The sequence below is a fragment of the Cloeon dipterum genome, chromosome 1 (genome assembly GCF_949628265.1).
Source record: "Cloeon dipterum chromosome 1, ieCloDipt1.1, whole genome shotgun sequence".
Lineage (NCBI taxonomy): Eukaryota > Metazoa > Arthropoda > Insecta > Ephemeroptera > Baetidae > Cloeon > Cloeon dipterum.
The window spans coordinates 1914445-1936651 of record NC_088786.1 but is presented as its reverse complement, the minus strand read 5'-3'; the positions used below and the strand labels follow the sequence as shown (position 1 = coordinate 1936651).

General features: G+C 40.2%; 2 protein-coding genes across 2 annotated transcripts; both read right to left on the bottom strand.

Annotated features, from left to right (window-relative positions):
• Positions 1-15244: 15244 nt before the first annotated feature.
• Positions 15245-16573, bottom strand: LOC135946636 (leukocyte surface antigen CD53-like). Its single transcript, XM_065494940.1, has 6 exons — positions 16447-16573; positions 16294-16374; positions 16135-16242; positions 15893-16072; positions 15540-15752; positions 15245-15480 (listed from the first exon to the last, which is right to left on the bottom strand). Exons 1-6 carry the CDS (start codon positions 16516-16518, stop codon positions 15367-15369), a joined length of 768 nt encoding a protein of 255 aa, XP_065351012.1. The 5' UTR covers positions 16519-16573; the 3' UTR covers positions 15245-15366.
• A 260-nt stretch (positions 16574-16833) lies between these two features.
• LOC135934729 (uncharacterized) lies at positions 16834-21950 on the bottom strand. The gene is made up of 16 exons (XM_065476679.1): positions 21813-21950; positions 21670-21750; positions 21504-21611; positions 21272-21451; positions 20931-21211; positions 19356-19563; positions 19223-19303; positions 19066-19173; positions 18827-19009; positions 18507-18770; positions 18012-18101; positions 17874-17954; positions 17663-17770; positions 17420-17605; positions 17157-17369; positions 16834-17103 (listed from the first exon to the last, which is right to left on the bottom strand). The coding sequence occupies exons 1-16, from the start codon at positions 21891-21893 to the stop codon at positions 17023-17025; spliced, it is 2334 nt and encodes a 777-aa protein (XP_065332751.1). The 5' UTR covers positions 21894-21950; the 3' UTR covers positions 16834-17022.
• Between the last annotated feature and the right edge of the window lie 257 nt (positions 21951-22207).

Here is a 22207-nt window from a genome sequence, read left to right as displayed (position 1 = left end):
CCAATGAACTAAACAACGTTATAATGGCTCCGAGAGCAGCAGCTGGCAGACCAATCAAGTTAATTTTGCGCTCTCAAGAATCTCGAGTCAGCTGCTGGAAGACGTTGTTTTGATTGTGAGAGCGCTCGTGGCGCGTGCTTAAAAATTGATCAAAGTCTGTTCAACAGCAATTAAGGGCAAAGCTTCTTGGGCTCGGTCGTCGGTAGTGTTGGCTGGCAAGAAGGGAAACGCCGCGAGAGCTGCTTTGCTGTACAACATACACGGCAACTGCAAAGTACCGCGCGAGTCGAGCAATTTGCGACGGCAGGCATCTTGCGCGATGAGCGCATATTATCCACTTTTACAGCCGCCGGTGGCTTTTGTAGTACTTATTTACGTCGAACTTTAAGTGGGAGCGAGCGCACGCCTGGGTAATAGAATTTAACTTAATTATTTAAGATCCATCATGCACGAGGAGTTTACTGAACGGCTGCATGACTCTCGGGACGCTGCTGCCGCCGCCGCCGCCACTACTGCGGGGCATGCACGCCGATTGCGCTCTCAAGCACAATTATTACCACGCCTCGGGCCACGGGCCCAAGTTTGCCGAAAAGGGTTTGGCCAAAATTGAGTCAGCAACCGCCAGCATCGCAAGAAGTGTTTAGCTTTTCAGTATGCATGCACCGAAACGGGCATCCCTTCCCCGGTCAATTTTGATGTGTTTGCACAAAATGCTCCTCACATTTGTAGTAATTCAAGCAAAAGATTTTTAGAAGATTTGTGAAAAATCATTTTCACGTTTACGTCAAATGCTATATCTAAAAGTGAGGAAAAAGCTAAATATTTGTCAGACTACAAAGTTTGCATGCTAATCAAGCATTGTTTCCCTCCTCTAAAATCACAATTTATTTCACAATTTATGGAATTTTGCCTGATGATTCTCTAGTTGGGTAAGCCCTTAGTGTTCGAAGCCACCAAACACTGTGCATTCTTCACTTATGACGTGCTGAAAACCAAAATCGGTCAAGCCAACCGCCGTAGAATCGTGAAAAACTATTTAAAAAAATCTTTTCTGACGTTGCTACGGCGAATGGCAGGACTGGTTATTGTTTTCAGCACGTATAAAGAATTAATTCTAGAATCAGAATGCACATCAGCAGGATTGAGTCTTAAACCACAGCGCAAGTTGATTAAAATCGAAAGAAACCACTTGCGCCAACTATTGGTCGATTCGAACACAAGGGCTTACGCAACTGGTTTATTAGCTAGCCAAATAAATATCAATGACAGTAGTCAGAAACTGTTTTTGATTATTTGAGGTATTAAAAAATAGCAGATGACTAAAATCTCAAACGATAAGTTCATTAATTCATGTGATGAGTTTTTGGCCAGACTGGGAGAGGATGTTTCGCTCATAAACAAAATTCACTCGACGTAGCAGGGGTGGAAAATTTGCACTAACTGTCAGACCGGGCGATCCACACAAAAAGCAACGGGGCAGGAGACTTTTGGGGTTGCCGCACTTGGCGGCCAATTAATTAGCACGCTGGTAATGCAGCTCGTGGCGTGGAGGTAATTTGCACTCGGACTCTGTAATTTTCGAATCGTTTCGAATTTTTCTGCCTCGGTTAAGACGGTGGTGGGGGTGGGGGGAGCGGAAGAGTTAATTAAAAGGCAGGCAGCCGCGATGCAATTAAAATTGCGTTTCGCCGAAATTTGACAGCGGCTTTCGCTGGCGAGCTGGATTGCAAAAGGAAATTAGGCCCAAAATAATTAAGCCGGGCTAATTCAATTAAGACATGCAAAGCAAGTGGCGCTTTGGGGATGCAGGTCACACGCGCGCGCGCTCGCGTCGAATTCTGCAAATTGGTCCAAGTTGCAACGTGGCGCCGACTCGAGAAAAATGTCATCCGGTGCGACCTTAGTAAAAAAGTTAAAATTTAATTTCGGCGCCCTGCTCGCAAGAAATGTACGACTATGGCTGTGGAGAAATGAATTTTGCCAGCGTTGTTGCCGTGCGGCTACTTTTCCCCAAAGACCGCACTCGGCAGCAAAAAAGCGTCTTCTTCCTGCTCCTTTTCTGCTGCTGCTGCTGCTGCGAGACAATAAAATTTCTTTTGGCCCCTCAGCACAAAACAGGCACCGAGAAAAATGCGCGGTGGCGGGCGAGCTCAAAATTGGCTGTTAAGATTTTAAGCAAGAGGAGCACGGCGCCGCGAGTAATATAATTTTTATTGGAGCTGCCGGGGAAATGCCCGGGCTGGCGAGATTGCATATTAAAATTCGGCTGCTGCTGATACACCTAAAATGGAGGCTTTATCAACGACCGTGCGGACGCGGACACAACTGAATACAACTGCTCCACGTTCGTGCCATTGAACCAATAATAAAACTGTAATTTGATGAGCCTCCACTCGCAGACAGAATAGTGTTTTATTTACCTCCCAGCTAAGGCACGCGTCCGGCTCCTTTCTTATACGTACCTTGTTCACTTGCTCGATATTTTATGGCCGGATGCAGGGAAAAATAAAAATTGTACGTGGCGGGTGTAAAACTCGCAGAGTACTTTTATACTGTCGAAGAGGAAGCTATTTAATTATCAGTTTATTACTAGCAGAGATGCTGTTTGCAGTGCCGAGTGGAGTGATTTCATTTGAGGTTAATAAATAATACTGATCGTGAGAGAATGAGAGCATAGCAATGCAAATGCATATTTTGCAAATGCATATTTTGCAAATGCTCTGTTCTCATGCAAAAAACATTTCAAAACATTAGATTAGATTATTAATCTGCATTTATACATTTGTACAGCAATTAAAGTTACTTTAAATGTTTCACTAAATTGTCGGCCTGAAATCGAGAAATTCATCTAAATTAAAGAAATTGTTCGGAATAAACAAATGATTTCAGCAACATCTCGACCGAGTTAGTAGCTTCATTTCGCACCTGTTCTGGAAGGCTGTAAATCTGGGGACTTCGATTTGCTGCCGAAGACACACCTGAGCAGGTACGAAATAATCATTCCTCGCACGAGTATTGTGACCATGAGCTTCCTTTAACCAACTGAAAATAGCAATAATGGCGGCGAACGAACTTGCAGCATTCCGTCAAATAAATTGAAAAAACGGGCAGCAAATTAAACTTTTGGAAATAGGGCTGCGCTGACTCAAGAGGTTCTGGAGACAACCAATATCGGACACGAATTAATATTTTCTGGGCAACAAACACCTCTTCTCGCACTCTATGACATGCTTGAAATTCACAACCTTCGAAAGAAACGTCAACGTGAACTAATGCAATTTTCCTATAGCAAATTCGCCGTGGCACTGCCAGGAAAAAATCTTCAGTAAACCGGAGTCCGAGTATTTTCACTTCTGCGTGGTTCCAACGAAACTTCTTAAATATTTCCAACAATTTTTTCCCGCCAGTAACCGGGTTTTCGAAACTTGAAAATGTTTAACCGGAGAAAATCAAAATCCTCACGCACTGACCAATTCTGCGCAGATGAAATTCCAAAAGGTAAAAAGTATTTTCTGTTTTATCGCATTTCTATATTGAACGACAGCACTCAAATATCTCTCAATTAATAAAAGCGAACGTGAAATCGAATGCACTTATACGCGCGGGGTGATTCAATATTCCCTGTTGCTGCGTTTTTATGCTAGATTAATACAGAGAGTAGCGACATTATTAAAAAATAAATTGCAATGGAAACGCGAGTGCTGGATTTTATGTCGGCCATAAAGTCCCCAGAGGGAGAGAGGGTAAATCGCGAGCACGGAAAAGAGGTTTGCATTATCCGCGGCAATAATAAAGGCATGACGACAGAAATGATATTATGCAGCCGGCAATAAAAAGCTGCTCCGTCCGACGCATTATTCAAGCCCTGCAGCCGGTTGCAAATGCATATCTGCACACACCGGAATGCTCTCGTCGGAATGAAAGGGCTAACGGGTCGCAAGGCGATTGTCAATTGCTCCGCTGACGACCCACTTATCTCGTCTGCTGCTTTTCAGCGTCCCCTTTGTTATTTCAATGCGGATAATTCGACTCGTCTTGATCTCGAGAGCAGATAGTACTTGGATTCAAACGATTAGATCAAGTCAAGTGAAGGTATTGCCAGATAATCGTGGAATGAGATTTTTCTAGATGCATAAACTTCTTTTTATTGACTCAGCAAGAAAAATTCCCCATTCAAGCCAATTTCTGGCGGGGATTCCAGCCAAATACAAAATATTGCGGGATTTTTTTCAAAGTAAAGGATTTGATAAACCGTTGAGTGCTGTTCAGGGCCGGAAACGCGGTTTTGATTTGTACAGCGAGATTAATAAAAGATAATAAAAATCTGATTGCCATTATTTCCTGTTTCTGCATGTTTGCAGGATTAGTAGGATCAATTTTAAGGTTTGATTGTGATCTAGTAGCTGAAAACTTTAACCTTTAATTTTTTGGTTGAAATGGCTCTTTCTAATGCCTTCGTAGGAGTTTGTTTTTTAAGTTGGTAAAATTTCCAGTTGATTTTTACCAAAACCAACTGGAAAGACTATCCGGATTGAAAATTACACTGTCTGTATCAACGCAAATTGTACTCGGCACAGGAATATTTCTACTTTTTTAGTGACTTTTAATATAAAGTAAATAATTGTTTAATTTTTTGCGTTCGTTGTTTGCAATCAGTTGGGGAGCATGTGAGAAGATCCCCTGTGTGTGCTACCATGTTGATAATGAAATAAAATAAAATTAAAATCTTGATATTTGCTACTGCAATCGATTATTGAAATGGAAACCAAGGCAAATTTGATATTAGAAGGCAGGGAAAGGCGTCTCAGCGTCTGGTGTGTGTGTCACCGCACGCAAGCGAGCGAGCGAATTCGCCAAGCCCAAGCAGCGCTTCCTTTTCCCGAGCTTCCCTTGGGGCGTGGGGCGCGCGTTCCGTGCTAATTAGCCAGCCAGCTAGCGAGTATATGTACCATCTCCACTCAATCGTCTCGTGCCACTGCAGCGGGCAAATAACTCGGCGGCTGCTGGTTGCAGCACGCAACGGCGGCGGCGGCGGCGTCTCCCACGGCAAACACGCAGGCAAATACAGCCAGTGCGTTTTCACTTTGAGTGAGCAAATTTACCACCGGCCGCGCGCCCCATCACTACACGCCAACGCGCAACACAAATTGGTGATGCAACCCGCGCCGCTCACGCGTCCATCAGGTTGCATAATTTGTTCATTTCGGTCGGGACGCCAATCAGTCGCGGCTGCAATTTCATTTCTGATTGCGGCTGAAGCTGAAGCTGCTACTTTGCTCAAATGGAACAACCTGGATCACGCAATGCAATGAATATTTCATTCGTTTCTAGACCGCATCATTCAAAAAGCACTCTGATTGATTTTAGTTTTGTTGACCTTCCAATTGTATGAGATGTATTTTATTAGAGTTAATTAAATTAATTGATTTTCATTTCATGAGTTTTCATTTAAGTTTTTTAGGGTGTTTGAGAGGTTTTTCAAGAGCCCAGCAGTTTGACGGGAAATGTGAGGCCAACTTTTTCAGAAATCAGGTTTATAATTATTATATGAAATTGCAAAATTGTGAATATTTTGAGTTCTAATGAAGACAGAGCGTTAAACTTTGTGCCGAAAGATGTTTATTTACTGATATTTTCAAAGAATTACTTTGATTAATTTTGAGTTTATTATATCAGTTTGGTTTTAAACATTGAATAAAATGTCCGAAGTGTATGCCTAGAAATTATCAGGATTGTGTAACCTTCAGTTTTGAGATACATAGTGTCAAAGGTGGAAAACGTGTGTTTTTAGTTCAGGTGAATTTTGAGAAAATCAAAATTGCACAATCAGTTGATTTTTCCTCGGAACATTTCTTGTGGTCAGATAAAACCATCGGAACAGGTAAGAAATCGAACCCTGGCGTCAGGGTAGCCCTCAAGCAATCGATATCGTTCAATTTGCATGTGCAGCTACTTAAACGACGCCTGATGGGCTCTGTATTGGTTTAAATTGCAAGATATTTACACCGTTAGAACGGCCAAGTCAAGAGCTTTAAGAATTTGTTCAATTCAGCCCTTTGGAACTCATCAGGGCAATCAGGAACGAGATTTTTTAGGTCCAAATGGCAAAAAATAATTTAATTTGACTGAAATCCATCGTTAAATACGATAAAAAAAATCAAATTGCTACATCTCACTGTCAGTCCTTTAATATATTTGAGTAAAACTAACAATAAAAGTTATTTATCATATTGTAATGCTCTCATTATCAAGAATTTCCACTTCTGTTTACTGCGCCGGAGAGTAGTCATTAAATCAAATGAAATCTTATAGAAAAGGCACTGCAACAGTAATCGTGCTGCAATTGTGAAAACATTATTAAAAATGTGTATATATAATAAATACTGGAAATGAGGACATGAAGCTGAAAGCAACATTTTATTCTCGTGGTAAAATATGACGCACATTAAATCGCATCTTTTGCGTCTGAAAGCGGCTAGGAAAATACGGCCTTGGTATATTCCGTATTTTCTCTAGCGATTAAGCTAATTTTTAGGTTGTTTCGGGAAATACGCGCAGCCATTAATGCATAAGCCTGGTTATGGCCGGCGCAATATGCAAGCGCGCGCGCGGGTGTTTACAGGCGGTAAGAGGCTTATCGCGGGGCGGCGAAAGTGTGTCGCCGCTGCACATCTGACTGGCCTCTCTCTCTCTCTCACTGCCGGCACATGCAACAATATAATAAATCGGGCATTAAGACGGCGAAATAGTTTAACCGCGTTGTAAATTATTTCTGGCTGGCTGGCTGGCTGGCTGGCGAAGCCCAGCGGCGAACATGTAAACGAGCCGCCAGCCTATTTTAAATTCCAAATCTGCAAGTTTTACACGCCAGAGAGATGAGGGGTTCGAGGCAGAATTTTTATTACACATCATGGCGGCATGGTGGAAAAGCCTGCTCCGAACTTAATGGTGAAATGAGAGAAGATAAATTTATGTAATATTCATGCAAATTGAAGCGCGCAGAGTTAAAATTGCCAGTGGGCTGTTTATATAGCGGCGGCGGCGTCGGCGGCGGCGGCGCGGCAGCTCGAGTTTGAGTCGGGAAAGAGCGGGCTGACACTTCAGAATTGAGGTAATTTCTCGGCGTGCGAGCAGGCTCTGACTGCCACCCACTCACAACCCGTTGCCGCCGAGACAAGATGAGCAGCCCGGCCCCGGCGCGTGTGTCACTGCAGCCAGCAATCATAATCATAATATGCGCGCACGCATCATCAGCCCGGTGAAATGAAAACGTCAGAAAAATAATAACAGCCCCTCCAGCGGTGGCAGTTTTCCCATTTCATTTGCTTGCTGCTTATTTTCGCATGTGCCACTCGCACCCGGCAGAGCTGATGCTCAACAACTTACTTCTTTTGTCGGCTCAAATGCCTCCTGAAAACTCTTGCGAACGCGACAGCGAGCTAGGCTGGATTAAATTGGCTTCCGGATACAATGGTTGCGATGGAGGAGTGGCATTCTCTGAAACGTTTAAAGTGCGCCACGATAGAAAACCGTTTAGCCATGTCAAGAGCTGCAACAGCTTTATTTTAATTTAGGTTTTGTTGATACAAGGCCAATTTTCAAAGTTAACAGGCGAAATTCCCGTCACACAGCCCTTAGGTTAAGCTTTATTTCACAAATGACAAGTAAAAATTGGAGTAAAACTTTGCAGAAAATTTGATCGCGACAAGAGGGATCGTAATCAAGCGAACAAATCATTGAACTAACATTTATTATTTATCTGAAATTCAACTGTTCCTCGGTCCTGATTATTTTTTTCTTAATTTCGCAAAGAATAAACTCAATGAACTATTCTTACTATTGTCAACAATGCAAAATCTTATTTTTTGGCCTGTAAAGCTCTAGTTTAATTTATTTTCACGTTTTATGAAACACAAATTAAAAACGACTTCAGTCCTTAGATTTATATTTCTAGCTTATTATAGTGGAAGTACTCTACTTGCAAAGCAAAACCAACACTGCTGTCAATCCGCAGAGGATTCTTGCGGAAAACGATTGAGTGTACTTACTGTTAGTACCTGTAGAGAAGTGGAGCATTCCATCAACATTGCCATCCTTCCTGGTTTAAAAATAACGCTTGGACATTTTGCCTAGCTTGATGCGAATTATGGGACCCTGCTCGTCCTAAATCTTCAATTAAGTCTCTTCTCATTTATTCTCAAAAAGCGCAGATTTAATATTTTGTCTTTCTTGCTAATGAATGGTCTGGCTTCCCCACTTTGCTGGTAACGCCTCTCCACCCTCTCACAACCAGTCCAGGTAGCCCGGCGGAACCGCACGTCAACCAGCAACAATTTGAGAAAGGGCCCAATGCTGATGCTAACTGAGGGATCATGACATCGTGCCAGCTAATAGCAGCGATGGGATGCCAGCAAGCTCATTCAACGTAATCAGCTAATCAACAAGAGCTGTTGGTTCGGCTTTACAATGATCGACTTCAGCTGAATAACATGAACACTTTCCAACTGATGAAATGCAGAGAATTGTATTAATTTAAAAATAAAAACAAGTTGCACTGTCCACTTTTCTTCTGCTAGAAAATTGCTGTCTGAGTGGCTGTTCCATTGATTTTAGGGCCCATAGCCCTTTTGCAAGAAAAGCTTTTTTCACGAGCCCTCCAGTTCTTATTTGCAATTCTCGCGAGCAAATTCGAGAGGCACGCTTGCAAAAGTTTGTCTACTGGAGAAGCAATCTGCTCTCGAGAGTGGACTCGCTCGCTCGTCACGTCATGTAATTTCGCAGCTAGCTCGCGAGAGAGAGAGAGAGAGAGAGAGAGCCTTTGCAGCTGGATTTCCATGGCTGGGATCTGCTCTCATCAGGCGCGTTGGTAGTGTGTACTCGGGGAGAGAGTGCGCGCGTCGCAAACAAGTGCACAACAGACAAAAACAACATGCAGAGAGCGAGCGACTGTGTGAGGGAAATAGAGAGCAGGCAGCAAGCGGCGGCTCGGCCATTATGCAGTAAACTTTTGGGAACAAGAAGTCCCTAATGCAATTGCCTGATGTCTACCTGGCATACTTTTATTTGTTATTCGATGCGGCTGGCGCGCTCGTTGCCTGTCCGCCGGCCGTGCCTGCCGTCCCGCCGTCGATTCAACTTACTTTACTTTTGTCGTCGCGCACCGACAACTTCTCCGCCCGTGCATATTTATCTGCAATCCTCGACAGGGAGGGAAAATAAATAAGTAAATGAACTCCGCGGGTCAGTGCATCCCTGCAATCCCAATTAATTTTGTTTGCCGTTAGTAAACACGGCTGGCAAAAAAAATGCTCCTACCTCCTGTTGGGAAGTTTCCTTGCAAATTCTACAATTTCAACGTAACTATGGGCTGAAAAATTAGATTGGATTTCCAATAGTCTATCAGAGCCTGGGAAATTTTAAGCTTTCATCTCATTTTTAGATTGTGTTTCAAGTGAAGGCAAATTTCACAAAGCTTTACTTTAAAAAAGAGAGAAAAGAAAAAAGTAAACTTTCGTTCAAGATGGGGAATTTTCATCTTTTCGTTTAGAGTTTTAACGAAATTCATAAAAAAATGCTCGTTGAAATCTTAGTGTATCGGTTAGATTTTATACATTTTTTTAAATAATAAGACAGCACAATTTACGTGGTGAGTGGAAATAGAAACAATTGTGCCAGCAAAGTGGTGCATCGATAAAATTTTAATCACGCGCAGTTTTCTTGCAAATTGTCGAGTTTCAATTCAGTTCCCGATCCGCCACTTTCTGCCAGGGGAGGAATATGTGTGGAAAACTGGAACGAACAGTGGATAAGAAGCTGCTTTTCTCGTCGCACTCGCCATGCACCGAGCCATCCGACAAAGATGTGAATAATGGCATGCATAATAGGGCGCGCGCTGCACAAATGTGAATGTTTATTTTCCACTCGGATTACCCGGCAGCGTCATTGCGCGCACACTTCCTACAATAATTTATCTATTCTGCTGCTGTGCTCTCGGATAATTCCGCTCTGCTCCAGAGAAACAGCAGCTTCGACCTGAAAACCAACACCACTGATTCCGTGCATCCAGCTGCTGCGGAGCTTACTTTGAAAATCCCCGTTATAAACTTCCGCATCAAAAGAATCTCGATTTGCTTTTGTAAATTATTGGTGCATCTGCACTCAAAGCTAATAAATGAAAGATGGCACAGAAAATATGCAAAACGGATTATATTTTCATTTCTTGATAGTTGCAGATTTGTTAGACCCGCAAACTGATTCCGTGTATCCAGTTGCTCTCTGGAGCTTACTTTGAACAGCCTCTTGGAAATTCCCAATATAAATTTACACGCATGAAAATACCCCGGTGCGATAAAAAATTGTTAAAATCACATTTTTTGTCAAATAAAAGGGGGTTGAAGAAATAACGCCCTAATACTACTTCGGCTGTCTTGGGGAGATCAAGACTAGCCTATTGGCATTTGGTTTTTGAAAATCTGACTATTATAAGTTGAGATTTGGGCATGTAAATATTTTTGACAGTCCGGAAAAGCACCAATTTTTAAAGTTTTTTGTTTTAATTTTGCAAATAAAGAGAATTAACTAACAGTGCTAACTAAGATTTAGCAAAATAAAAATAATTCAGCAAAATTGCTCGACTCCAGGACTTTTCAGAGATTCTATCTCATTAAAAATTAAATCATCAAAATAGCCTGAATTAAAATTTCAAATAAAAAATCTATTACCTGAGTTTGCTTCGAACTTTGGTCTAGCATTCACACCACTTGTTTGCCATTTCGCCTCAAACAGTCGAGAAAGTGCAATCGAACGCTTTGAAATTTATGCCGGCACGCGCATCACACACTGAGGAAGGCAGACCTGCTATTAATAACAGGCAAGGGTGCATTTGGGCTGATGGTTATGTTGATGCGTTGTGTCGTTTGACAAATTGGCTTTGCCGGCGGCATGGCCGACGCGCAGGATGGCTTTCTGGGGTGCGATTCGAGAGCAGGTCGGGGCGCCATCAGGTGAGATATGAAAGCCACAAAAGCCACCTGTGCACTCGGCTGCTGAGCTACGAGTTTTCATATCTGCGGCACCGCGCGCCCGCCGTTGTCGTAATATTACATATTCGTTCGGAGCAGCGAGCGCTAGGTGCCAAACCCATCGGTCGCGACTCACGCTTTCTTCTCTCATTCTGATGCAGTATCAACAAGCACAGCCACCAAAGTGCTCCCGACTTTTCAAATTCATGGCTTTCCCGCTGCCATCTGATGAATTGAATGTGCCGCACAAGCTTTGTTTATTTTGCGCCAAACGGGCGACTTCTTACGTGTGGCCATAATAGCAAAGAGTCCTTATAAATACCTTATTTTATAGGCCGTTTCGAAAGCGGGGCCGCATTTCCATGAATTGAGTCGGAAAAAGAGCGTTTTTGTATGTGTGTGTGTCACCCTGTGCATTTTACGAGCGCGAAGAGCACCAGCAGAGCGTTTCATATTGAGTAATTTGGAGTTGATCGGGCGGCAGTCCAGCCGCGTTTTATGCACTGCCCGCCAATAAATGCCGACTGTGCGCGCGCGAGGGTGTCGGCCGCACTTTGGTCTGCAGGAGACACATTATTGAGAGTGAGTCGGTCTTATTAAAGTGACGACTGGCCGGCGAATCGCACACGACGGCCCCCAAACTCGATTACCGACCCGACGCAGCGTACCCGACTCAATTAGCACACTGGCACACAATGTAATCGCACTCGAACGCTTAAACGAATCGACTTTCCGCGCCTTTCCTTTTCTTCCTTTCGTTCTCTCGGCCGGAGAAAGTGCTCCGGCCGTTTTTAGCGCAGATACGGCTTTTGCGGTTCATTCTGAGAAAATGGAATGGGAGATTTTTGAGTAAAGCGTTTTAGTTTTGCGGGGAATAACTTTCGTTGGTTAAAATTTTGCATCTGCAAAGCGGTTTTGAGGTTTAATTGAAAGTTTGCACGAAATATTCCGCGCTTGAAAGCTTTTCTAGCCCCCCTGAAAATATTTTATTTTATATTTTAGCTCACGTTATTTATGGTCACTAAATCCACGCCTAAGTCAAAATCCAAGTTGCCATAATTTCTCGAACAGTTTGGGATTGTCCTATAATTTCTAGCAGAAACGTTCTCTGAAAAAATCAAATACAAAAATGTAACGGCTTGTGCTAGGATTTTTTATTTTTTTTTAGTTATCATAACATGAAGCTTTATTTTGGCAATTTCAAATTTTTTGCGTCCTGGTAAGTTTGAATCAACTTTTCCGGGAAACTCAGCAAGGTAAAAATATTTTTCAGCATATGCAAAATATTCCGAATTTAAGCCGCTTTCCGAAAATGAAAAAATTTGATCCAGTTCTCATAGCAGCATTTTTAAGGATTAGTTTTTGTATTATATAGACATTAAGTTGATGGATTTAGATTCCCTAGCACCAATTTATATTGCAAAATGATTTAACAAAGAATTTAATCCAAATAGAGAAAGAAATCAAGCGCAAAAAATATGAACTTTATCTCGTAAAAATTTCCCAAAAAATGACTAAGCTAATAACCCTGACTTATCCAAAAGTGTCAGCCATTCCTTAAATTTTAAAAGAAACGACTCTAATTTTTAACCATAATTACAGAATAAAATTTAATCTACTTAGAAATTGTATGTAAATTCTATAGTTAAGTCAATATATAAAATACAAAGCATTTCGAGAGAATTTTTAAACCACCATTAATTCAATCAAGTAAAAAATTTCCTTTTAAACCGGCTTTATTTCTCAATAGCGGACCCCTTCACTCAATTTTTGTTCAAGTGAAGTCTGAAGGAGTTTTTCTCCAACAAGCGGTGGAATTTGTTGATCAAGGGGGCAGCGGCTGGCGCTCAAGTGGCACTAATCAATAAAACTGTGTCAAGTTTGGCCCATGAATAATTAATTGGGGCCGCAATTGCGTTACATTATCGCGAGCGCGAGTGTGAATAATTCATCAGTGCGCAACGCTGCCACAATAAAAAGGCCAATTATCATTCTCAGCAGACAACAGCAGTGTCGATGGTACAAATTAATGCGACACGCTTAATGTTGGCAATCACAGGCCAATCACGCCTCGTTCGCGAATTATTCAAAAACATATTACTGGACGGGCGCATGCTGACCACAACTAAAATTATGCATATGATCCCGTAAGTGCATCCTCATTCCAGCGTATTATGAAATTATTTTATTTTTAATTAAAAGGCAAAAGCAGCTAAATAAATTATATTTTCATCCATTTAATTTGAGTATACCTGCGTTTTTCTACGATTTTGGGCGCGAAAAATTATGTTGGGAATTTTCTAAAAATTACTATCAGCTCTCTTGTTGATAAAAGTGTTTTTTGAGCGAATCGTTGATTAGGTTTTCTCTAGCTTGGTAGTAAAAACGTTTCATTAATACGGTTTTGGAGCCAATTTATAAATGGTTTTCATGTCGACGAAATTTAAACATAAGTGCTTGTGAGGTTTAGAGTAGTTTGTTTGGTCCAATTCGGATAGTTTCTGCAAGAAATTAGATTAAGTTTTAGACAATCGAGACTTGGAAATCTAATTATAAGTTCTGATTCAGTTGAAATCTGGCTTCAACATACCTCTAACAAGTGAGTTTTAATTAACCGTCATAAATCTGCTTTAACACTGAAATGAGAACTTACGATTGATCAATGAAGCTGTTCATTGATCAAACTGATTGAACTAAACTCTTTGTTTAAGATAAGAAACTTGATAAAAATACAAGAGTTGTTTGATAAAGTTTAACAGGGAGGATTATCATTGTTCGCCAAATTTGTCTGAACTTTTAATTGAAAGGGTTATAATATCGCCTAAAATTGTTTTAACACATCGTGTTGTACTAACTTTTTTCATTTTCTTGGACCAGCTGAGGTTAATTGAGGATTTTTTGCATTCAAATACCTCCGCGAACTAATTCAACAGTTAATATAGTTTTGAGCACTACCAGTCTTAAAATCAATTGACTCATGCCCATTTTCTTCTTAACCTTACATAAAATCCCACTGGAGGTAATTTCCACGTTTTAAATGTTTTCTCGGAATACTTTTCAACATAGAGGTAAAAATGCAATGGCCGCTGATTGTGAGTCATTCATCGGTTTTTCCCTTTAAGTTTTTGTTAATGAATGCGAATTAATGAATTAATCAAAATTGGCGCTGCTCGCATAATTAATAATTAATGCGGGTGAGAGGGACGAGTGACACGTGTCGAAGCGAGCGACAGGGCTTGTGTATATGCGCGCTCAGTTGTTGATTAATGAACCTTATCTCGTCGTTTACATACATATGTCGGCAGTCAGTCACTCATAGAGTCGGCAGTGAGTCGGCAGGCGCTTCAACTCGCCTTATTGTGCCAGTTTGTGTGCAAGCATTATCATGATAATTGGCTGTTTTGCATATCAAAAGCGTGTGCAGCCGAGAACTTGTTTGTACATACGCGTTTACGCACCCGTGCACAAGACCAGGAGTTATCTCGCTGAAAGCATGCGTGTTTTACAGGCGCAAATTTAATCTCAATTCATCCAATCCTCATTGTAAGTGTTAAAGATGAAAAATTGATAAATGATTTACAATATTCTATAAAACTGGTGATTATCATTTTTTAAATTGATTAGGAACAAGTACCAGCCGTTAATTCTTCGGAATTGGCTGGACTTCCAAAGATTACAAATAAATACTCTTCTTTAAAAAAAGTTGATTTGCTGCTACAAGGTTTTCTTTACTTAAAATAAATGCTATAGATCTTGGTAATAAGTTTCCAAACTTAGATTTTATCCCGTGCTAGACGGTAGTTTTTTTTTATTATATTTCATGCTGTCACGAACAATTAGGAGCGAAGAAGGAATGATTGGTTCGCGCCATGCAAGGGTGAGATGGGGGTTTGGATGCCATCTGTCGCACCCCCGACCAACTCTACGGCGCCGGTTTGTTTGCAGGCGCTGCTGCTCTCTGCCACGAACCCCACGAAACGAATCAAACGCAACCCGCGTAGCAGTGATGTCGAGCCGGTTGCAGCCATGAAAATTAGTTTTACTAGTTAAGGGGTTGCTATTTTTCGATTTATAGAAGACTTTTTCATAATGAAATGAAAAAAGCAATTAATGAAATTGAAGTAATGATAGGATTTGTCGATTTTGCATATAAGTAAACGAAATAATTTTGATTGCTGTAGAAGCGCACCATTTTACCAAAAGAAATAAAAACTAGAGATCGATGAAAATTTAAAAATACTTTTATTGAAATGCTGTATTAAATAAATGAAATAAATAAATTTTTTACAAAGCCATTTTCAATTTAGATCTATGAAGAGATAAATCTCATTGTGCAAAACACCATTCAATCAAAAGACCTCTTTGGTCGTGCCGAAATCCTAGTTACATAAATTGATTCTTCATTTTCCTTTCTTCTGATTGCAAATGCGACAACAATCGCAAATACAATGCCAATAATCTGCAAGCAGTAATGATTATTAATGTCTGTTAACACTATATTGCAAACTACTCTTTCACCTCTGCGACAGCAAAACAGATTCCAACTGCGCCCAGTGCGATTTGTAAAGATATGAAGAAACCTTTCAAGTCATCGATGCATCCGTCTTTGTAATATCCCAAAGGGTTGCAGATGCTATTGTCGTTTGGGTTGCAATTGCAAGATTCGGGCGGGGTTACTAAGACTGTGTAAAACGTCCAATCGCTATAGGTCTCGATGCCACAGCACTGGAACTGTAAATATATATATATATATATATATATATATATATATATATATATATATATATATATATATATATATATATATATATATATATATATATATATTACTGAGTTAAGTGTTTTACTTGTGGACATTTTAAAGGGCTTACGTTACTCTGCATAGTGTCCCAAGTGATTTTGGGCCCATCTCCAGCTTCAGGGTTACCATAAAGCTTCATCTGCTCTAGCAGATTTTCCTCCAGAAACGAGTCCAATTTTTCTTGAAAAGTGAACGCCAAAATTCCACCGACCAGTTGAAGCACGAAAATTAGGGTCATGCAACCGGCGAACTGAATTCAACATTTTAGTATAGTCTTCAAGGTCTTCAAGCCCAAATGTTTTAATCATTTACCCCGAGAAGCATCCGAAAAGACTGTTTGATTGCGCCGAAACATCCCAAGAATCCTGTTATCACGATAAGCGCACCACTTGACACCAGGATTATCCCTGGAGTGGCAAACTGTAATTGTAGAATTAATATTTGTAGCTTAAACAATCATGACACACATACCGGATCGTCAAAGAATGAGTCATATGTCGCTATCTGAGCTAGAATTATCCCTCCTAAAGTCAAAAGAGCGATTCCGCCAATCTGTTGAATGAGAAGATTAAGTAAATATACAAAATATTAGTGTTAATAAGAGAGAGATAGTAAGGGTCTTACCAGAAATATCACATTAAATACGAACAAGATGTACTTTATGGTGGATTCGGCGCAATTCAGCTCTTTTGCCATCTTTACAGCTTAACGCGCTTGTCAGCAATGTGATACTGAAAATCGCAACAAGTTGTGACGCGGCTATTGACGTGCTTATCTTATCTTCACACCATGCAAAAAAACAACATTTGTTAATGATTCTAAAATTTAGATATATGTACTTTGGATGACATAAGTTTTATGATTTTAGAAAGATTAACAATTTTAGAAAGATTAACAAAATTTTTCTTTTATTTCAAAGCGATTACAATGAGAGGAGTGTACAGGAAAAATATCAGATTACAACTTATTTCGAATCCAAATTTTGAGAGGTTTAAGGAATGAAATACAAAATTTTAAAAAATTAAATGTTGTTTTGTATTTTATTCAAGAAGAATAGGTTTAATATAACTATTCGAATGTAATTAAATGTTGCCATTCAATGCGTTTAGAATTACAAATGAAATTTGACAGCCAAGAGATCAAACAATCAGTGTAGTAATGTGCATTGTAATATTATGGTACCAAAATATAATTTATTAATTAATCAATCAGAGTGTAGGTGACAGAATCTTGCCTTCGGAGCGCCTTGACTAGTTTAATTGACAAAACTGCTGAAGCAACCTGAGAAATTATATAACTGCAATGAGCTGAAAATACTGAGTAATAATTTTCACCTGGAATATGACAGCGATGATCGCCATTGCTCCCATTGCCTCATTCATTTTAATCATAAAAGGTTCCAAGGTGGCGTAGCAGCCGAATTGGTAGATATCGTTATCGCCACAGTGTTTGTCGATATCCGAGCACACGCAAGACGTGGGAAGTCCTTGCATTTCCGGTCTGTACGTGCTCCAGTCACTTGGTTCGCGGATTCCACAACAATAGTGCTGTATTACCTCATGAAATAATAATTAAATATTTAAACAAGAAGCTTTACGTTTATTTGGAGTTTGTCCCAAGCAAACTTCGCATTGGAATCCCCGCCGTAATTTGGTAAAAAGTATCTAGAAGCTAGGCTTTCCATGTCAAACAGAAGTCCTCCTCGAAAAAGGTTTTTACGCACAAACGTGCCGACAATCCCAACAACTTGCAGCACCGAGAGCAGGAAATGAAAAAACGCGGTCTGCAAAAAATAACTGTTTTATCAAGAGGGCATCAGTTAAACCCGCAACAAACTTGCCGTATAAAGGGAGCAAGCAGATTGCTTACAAACTCCCAGAAGAGCCCAAGCTCCAAAAAGAAACGTCAGGCATTGTGTGCTTAAAACAAACGTCGCTGGATAGGCATCCTGAAATTTATTTAATTAATCAGTAACTTATCTGTGAAATTGCACTTAACTTAATTATCTGGTAACAATCGAAGGAATGTGTATATAAACAGCCCACACGTACCTCGCTGTTGAAAAATTCACTCATTGAAGACACATTTTGAATGATCACCGCTGCGAAAACGATGGCTGCCAAACTGAAAATCTGTGTTTTTGGAGTGAATCATTACTTATTTACGGTATTTAATTTTTGAATATTAACCGAGGTGATGCCAAGAGTAACGTAGAAACTCCATTCCAGTAACCTAGGCGTCGCAAATTGACAATCGCAGGCCATGGCGACAGGGACAGCCTAACTGTGTGCCTTCTTGCTGCTTCAATGATTATCTTTATCGGGGAAACACGAGTGCTGATAACGCAACAGGTGAAATATGACGCCTCTCTCATTGAACAAATAGCGCGCAAATTCAATTACTTCAAATTTGTATTGAAATTAAAAGCTCGTTACTTTGTGAATTATGAAATGGATCTCTTTCATTGACGCTATCGTCATGACTTAATAAAGCAGCTACTCCAGTTATCGCTCAGAATGGAAAATTTGGTCCATTCTTGTCGCAATATTTTCCTTATACAGTCAAAGGAGAAAGGAGACGAGAAATATTTCCATAAAGAATAATTTTTATTGCTGACACTTCCAAAATTACAAATTTCACACACACTTGAACATTGAATTAGATTCAAATTTAAATATTTAAACTGTTTGATGCTTGCGCTGTCTGCTGCTGTTCGCATAAATAAGCGTGAGTGTACCGATGACAAGCTCAAACAGCACAATGCCGAGGGCAATCCAGGCCATAACATTCTGTAGTACGAAAATGCTATCCCTTATAATTGTGTAGCATCCATTATCGTAGAAGCCATCGCTGCAAGGAAAGTTCAAATCTTCGCATATGCAAGAATCAGGCACATTCTCCCTAACGTCTTTCCAGTCGTTGCTCTCGTTAATGCCGCAACAATGATACTGTCAATTTAAGAGATTAATATTTTTACAGCTTAATATGCAAAGTTGACAATTACTGTGCTCTGCAGGGTGTCCCAGAATGTTCGCGAAACATTGCCAGTTTCTCCAGCAGAATCGTAGTTCACCATTAAATTTTTCATCTCATTCTCGAGATCCTCTGACAGATTTGGATTCCAAACGATCACTAATGCAAATCCGGCCACTTGCAAGCAAAGAGCCACCAGCAACAGCGATGCATACTAAAGAGAAAAAAAGATTATAGATTATCGACACACTGCACAATTCGCGCACTTACAAGGTTTAGGAAACACCTGTTGTTTGAAATCGCTCCACAGCATCCAAGAAAAGCAACCAAGATGACAATTCCACCAGCGACCATTAATATAATGGCGGACGTGTGAATCTGCGTTTACATTTTAATATATTTTTAAATATTATTATTAAACTCTCACGTTTATTTCAACGTACTGGCTGAGGTCTAAAACTTGAACTTCCAGCAACACTCCAAGGACCAAAATCGTGATTCCGGCAAGCTTATAGAGAAAATTAATTTTTTTCGCAAATTTTTGAAATGTGTTGTTTTACCACAAAGATCAGGTTGAACAGGAAGATGATATACTTGAAAAATCCATTGAGGATGTCGCAAAAACAGCTGCACAAGCCCATGTTGTTTTGCTGACTTCCTTCCTGATCGTCGGACAAAACTCTGTACGCAATTGTAGTCGCCAGCTTGTTATGGGAGAATATCGAGAGGCCTACCTGCTTTCGCAATATATAGACATACCATTTATTGCTATCAAAATGTCAAACAAAATCTTATCTATCGATCCTAAAAGCAAAGCACTCCGCTGTTCCAATCGCCAATGAAAAGTCATGAGTTTGTGATTCACATCTCGCTTGACAATAGAGCTATTTTTCTCGACGGAAATTCTTTTTTTTAATCATATGACTCACTCTTTTGGAACCCTTGATGGCCTGTTAACTAATTTTAATTCAACCTCTGCGCTGAGGACACTTTCATTAACAAATGAAGGGTCACTTTTAGTCAAATCAGTAATTATTGTGCTGGAAAGTGCGTTTATTTGAAAATCCGTGTCATCTGAACCCTAAATAGCTATTGATTTTCGACAAACGATTATAAAAATAATGAAATCTATCTTGTGTTTAATCAATAAAGATATTTTCAAATCTGCCAGCGTTTTATTTTGCAATTTCTACTAATTGTTCGTAAATCATCTAAATTTATTTCCACAGAAGGGAAATGAAAAGGACTTTGCGTATTTTGACGTAGCTAAATTTTTAGTTTTCCCGTCAAGTGCTGCACATGCATTAAAAATTTAAATTAAAGGGGACAAACAAAAAAAAAGCAAAAACCAAACTTTGTGTTAACTCTATGAAGTGGAATTTATGTTAAACAATTGTAATATCGCTTGATTTCCTGTTGAAGTTGAATTTTGATAAATGTTTGCAATTTGTATTGTAAGTGTGTGTATTTATAAATGGAAAGCTGGAATATCATCATGCCATAATATAAAAAAAAGTTAAACTAAATAAGATTGTAATTTACAATAACATCTAAATTGCAAAGTTTCAAATCAAAATGCTAAATTCAATTATTAATTATTTTTAGTGTCGCATTTGACTAATCTAAGGGGAAGCTTCATTTCATGAAATTACTTAGCTGTGGAATTCTGAGTTTGTGAACTTCAAAGAAAGAGTTTTGCTCAGAGACAGTGTATCGAGTAATTGTAATCACTCGTTGAATTTATTTAAAACCCTGCCCGTTCTCAATCTGATTCATGAGCGATTTCAACGGGACAGGCGTTCTCAGGGAACCATCCAACACAGTCATACAATAAATTCAACGAGTGGTTACAATTACTCGTTACAGCGGTGATAAGAGCCCGCATTCAAATATTTTGCCCCACTTTTTTCGATTTATTGATAATGAGTGCAATGAATCGCTTTCTACGCCATTCATCTCAATTAATGAATTACAATTCTTGAGCATTCTTAATGTAAAAACTAATCAAAGCAGTGGTTTAGTAAGAAATGTTTTTATTGGTTGAATTTTTGTACTCTACAGTCGTATAACAACTCGTACAAAACAATAACAGGCATCAGATCAATAGTCAATTAAGGCCAAAAATATATAATTATTTACGGCCCTTTTTCGAATTGCGGTGACTATTGGCGTAAATCAAAGTCAAGATGCCAACAACCACCTCGAAAGAGGCAAGTCCGATGGCAGTCCAGCCCATCGCTTCTTGAATGTCGAAGGTCAGGTCCTTGAGCTCAGGGTAGCAGCCGCGTTCGTAGTACCCTTCGGTAGTGCAGAAGACCTCGTAGTCGGAGTTGCACTTGCAGGAATCAGGCACGCGGGGAAGAGCAGGGTTGTAGACGGCCCAATCTAGTCGCGAGTGCACTCCACAGCACTCCCACTAAAATGCGCAGTTTTTACTTTGTAAGTGCTTCGGGTGACTTTAACTAGAGATATTCACCTCTTTCTGCACCGTGTCCCAGAATTTCTGAACGTTCGAACCGGTGTTTTCGACAGGGTATTTTGACAGGCTCTGCATCATTTCCTTCTCGAGGCCGGCGCTGACGTCAGGGTTCCAAACGAGCACCAAGACGAAGCCGGAAACTTGCAGACAAAACGCGAGCAGCAACAGGGAGGCGTACTGTTAAAGCGGAATTAGATGCGAAGTTGATTTAAAATTTTTGTAAACTTACGATGTTTAGCATGCACCTGTTGTTCGAGACGGCGCCGCAACAGCCAAAGAATGCTACCAAAATGATCACGCCACCGCTCACCATCAAGACAATCGCTGAAACGTGGATCTAAAATAAAAAATATTTGATTAGCCCCTCAATTATACGAAAAATCCGAGATACTTGCATTGACATCGATGTAATTGCTAATGTCCAGGACGCTCGTCTCCATCAGTGCACCGAGGATCAAAATTGTGACGCCTCCAAGCTAAAAGAAAAATGGCGCTCTTATTAATATGAAAAACCTTTCCTCTTGACGAAAGAGCTCACCACAAAAATGAGGTTGAAAATGAAGACGGCATATTTGAAAATGCCGTTCAGCACGTTGCAAAAGCAGCTGCAGACACCCATGTTTCCTGTGGTAGGCGTTAAATCTGTTTGGCCAACACTTTTGACTAATTATTGATCTGCTGAGCTTATATAGGCGATTTTTATCTGAAGGTGGGCATTTTCAATGTGCGTCCTATCTCTACCTGGTGACGTCAATCTCGTTTAATCTCAAATAAACCCGTGCTTTGCATGACTCATGCAATTCACAGACTCAAAATAGCCGATTCACTGATTTCTTTTTTTCAGTGAATGATGAATAGTTTTATTTTTAGTTTTCTCGGGCTATCTCGAACAAAATCAAAACAGATTGTGGCATTTGATGCAATAAACACATA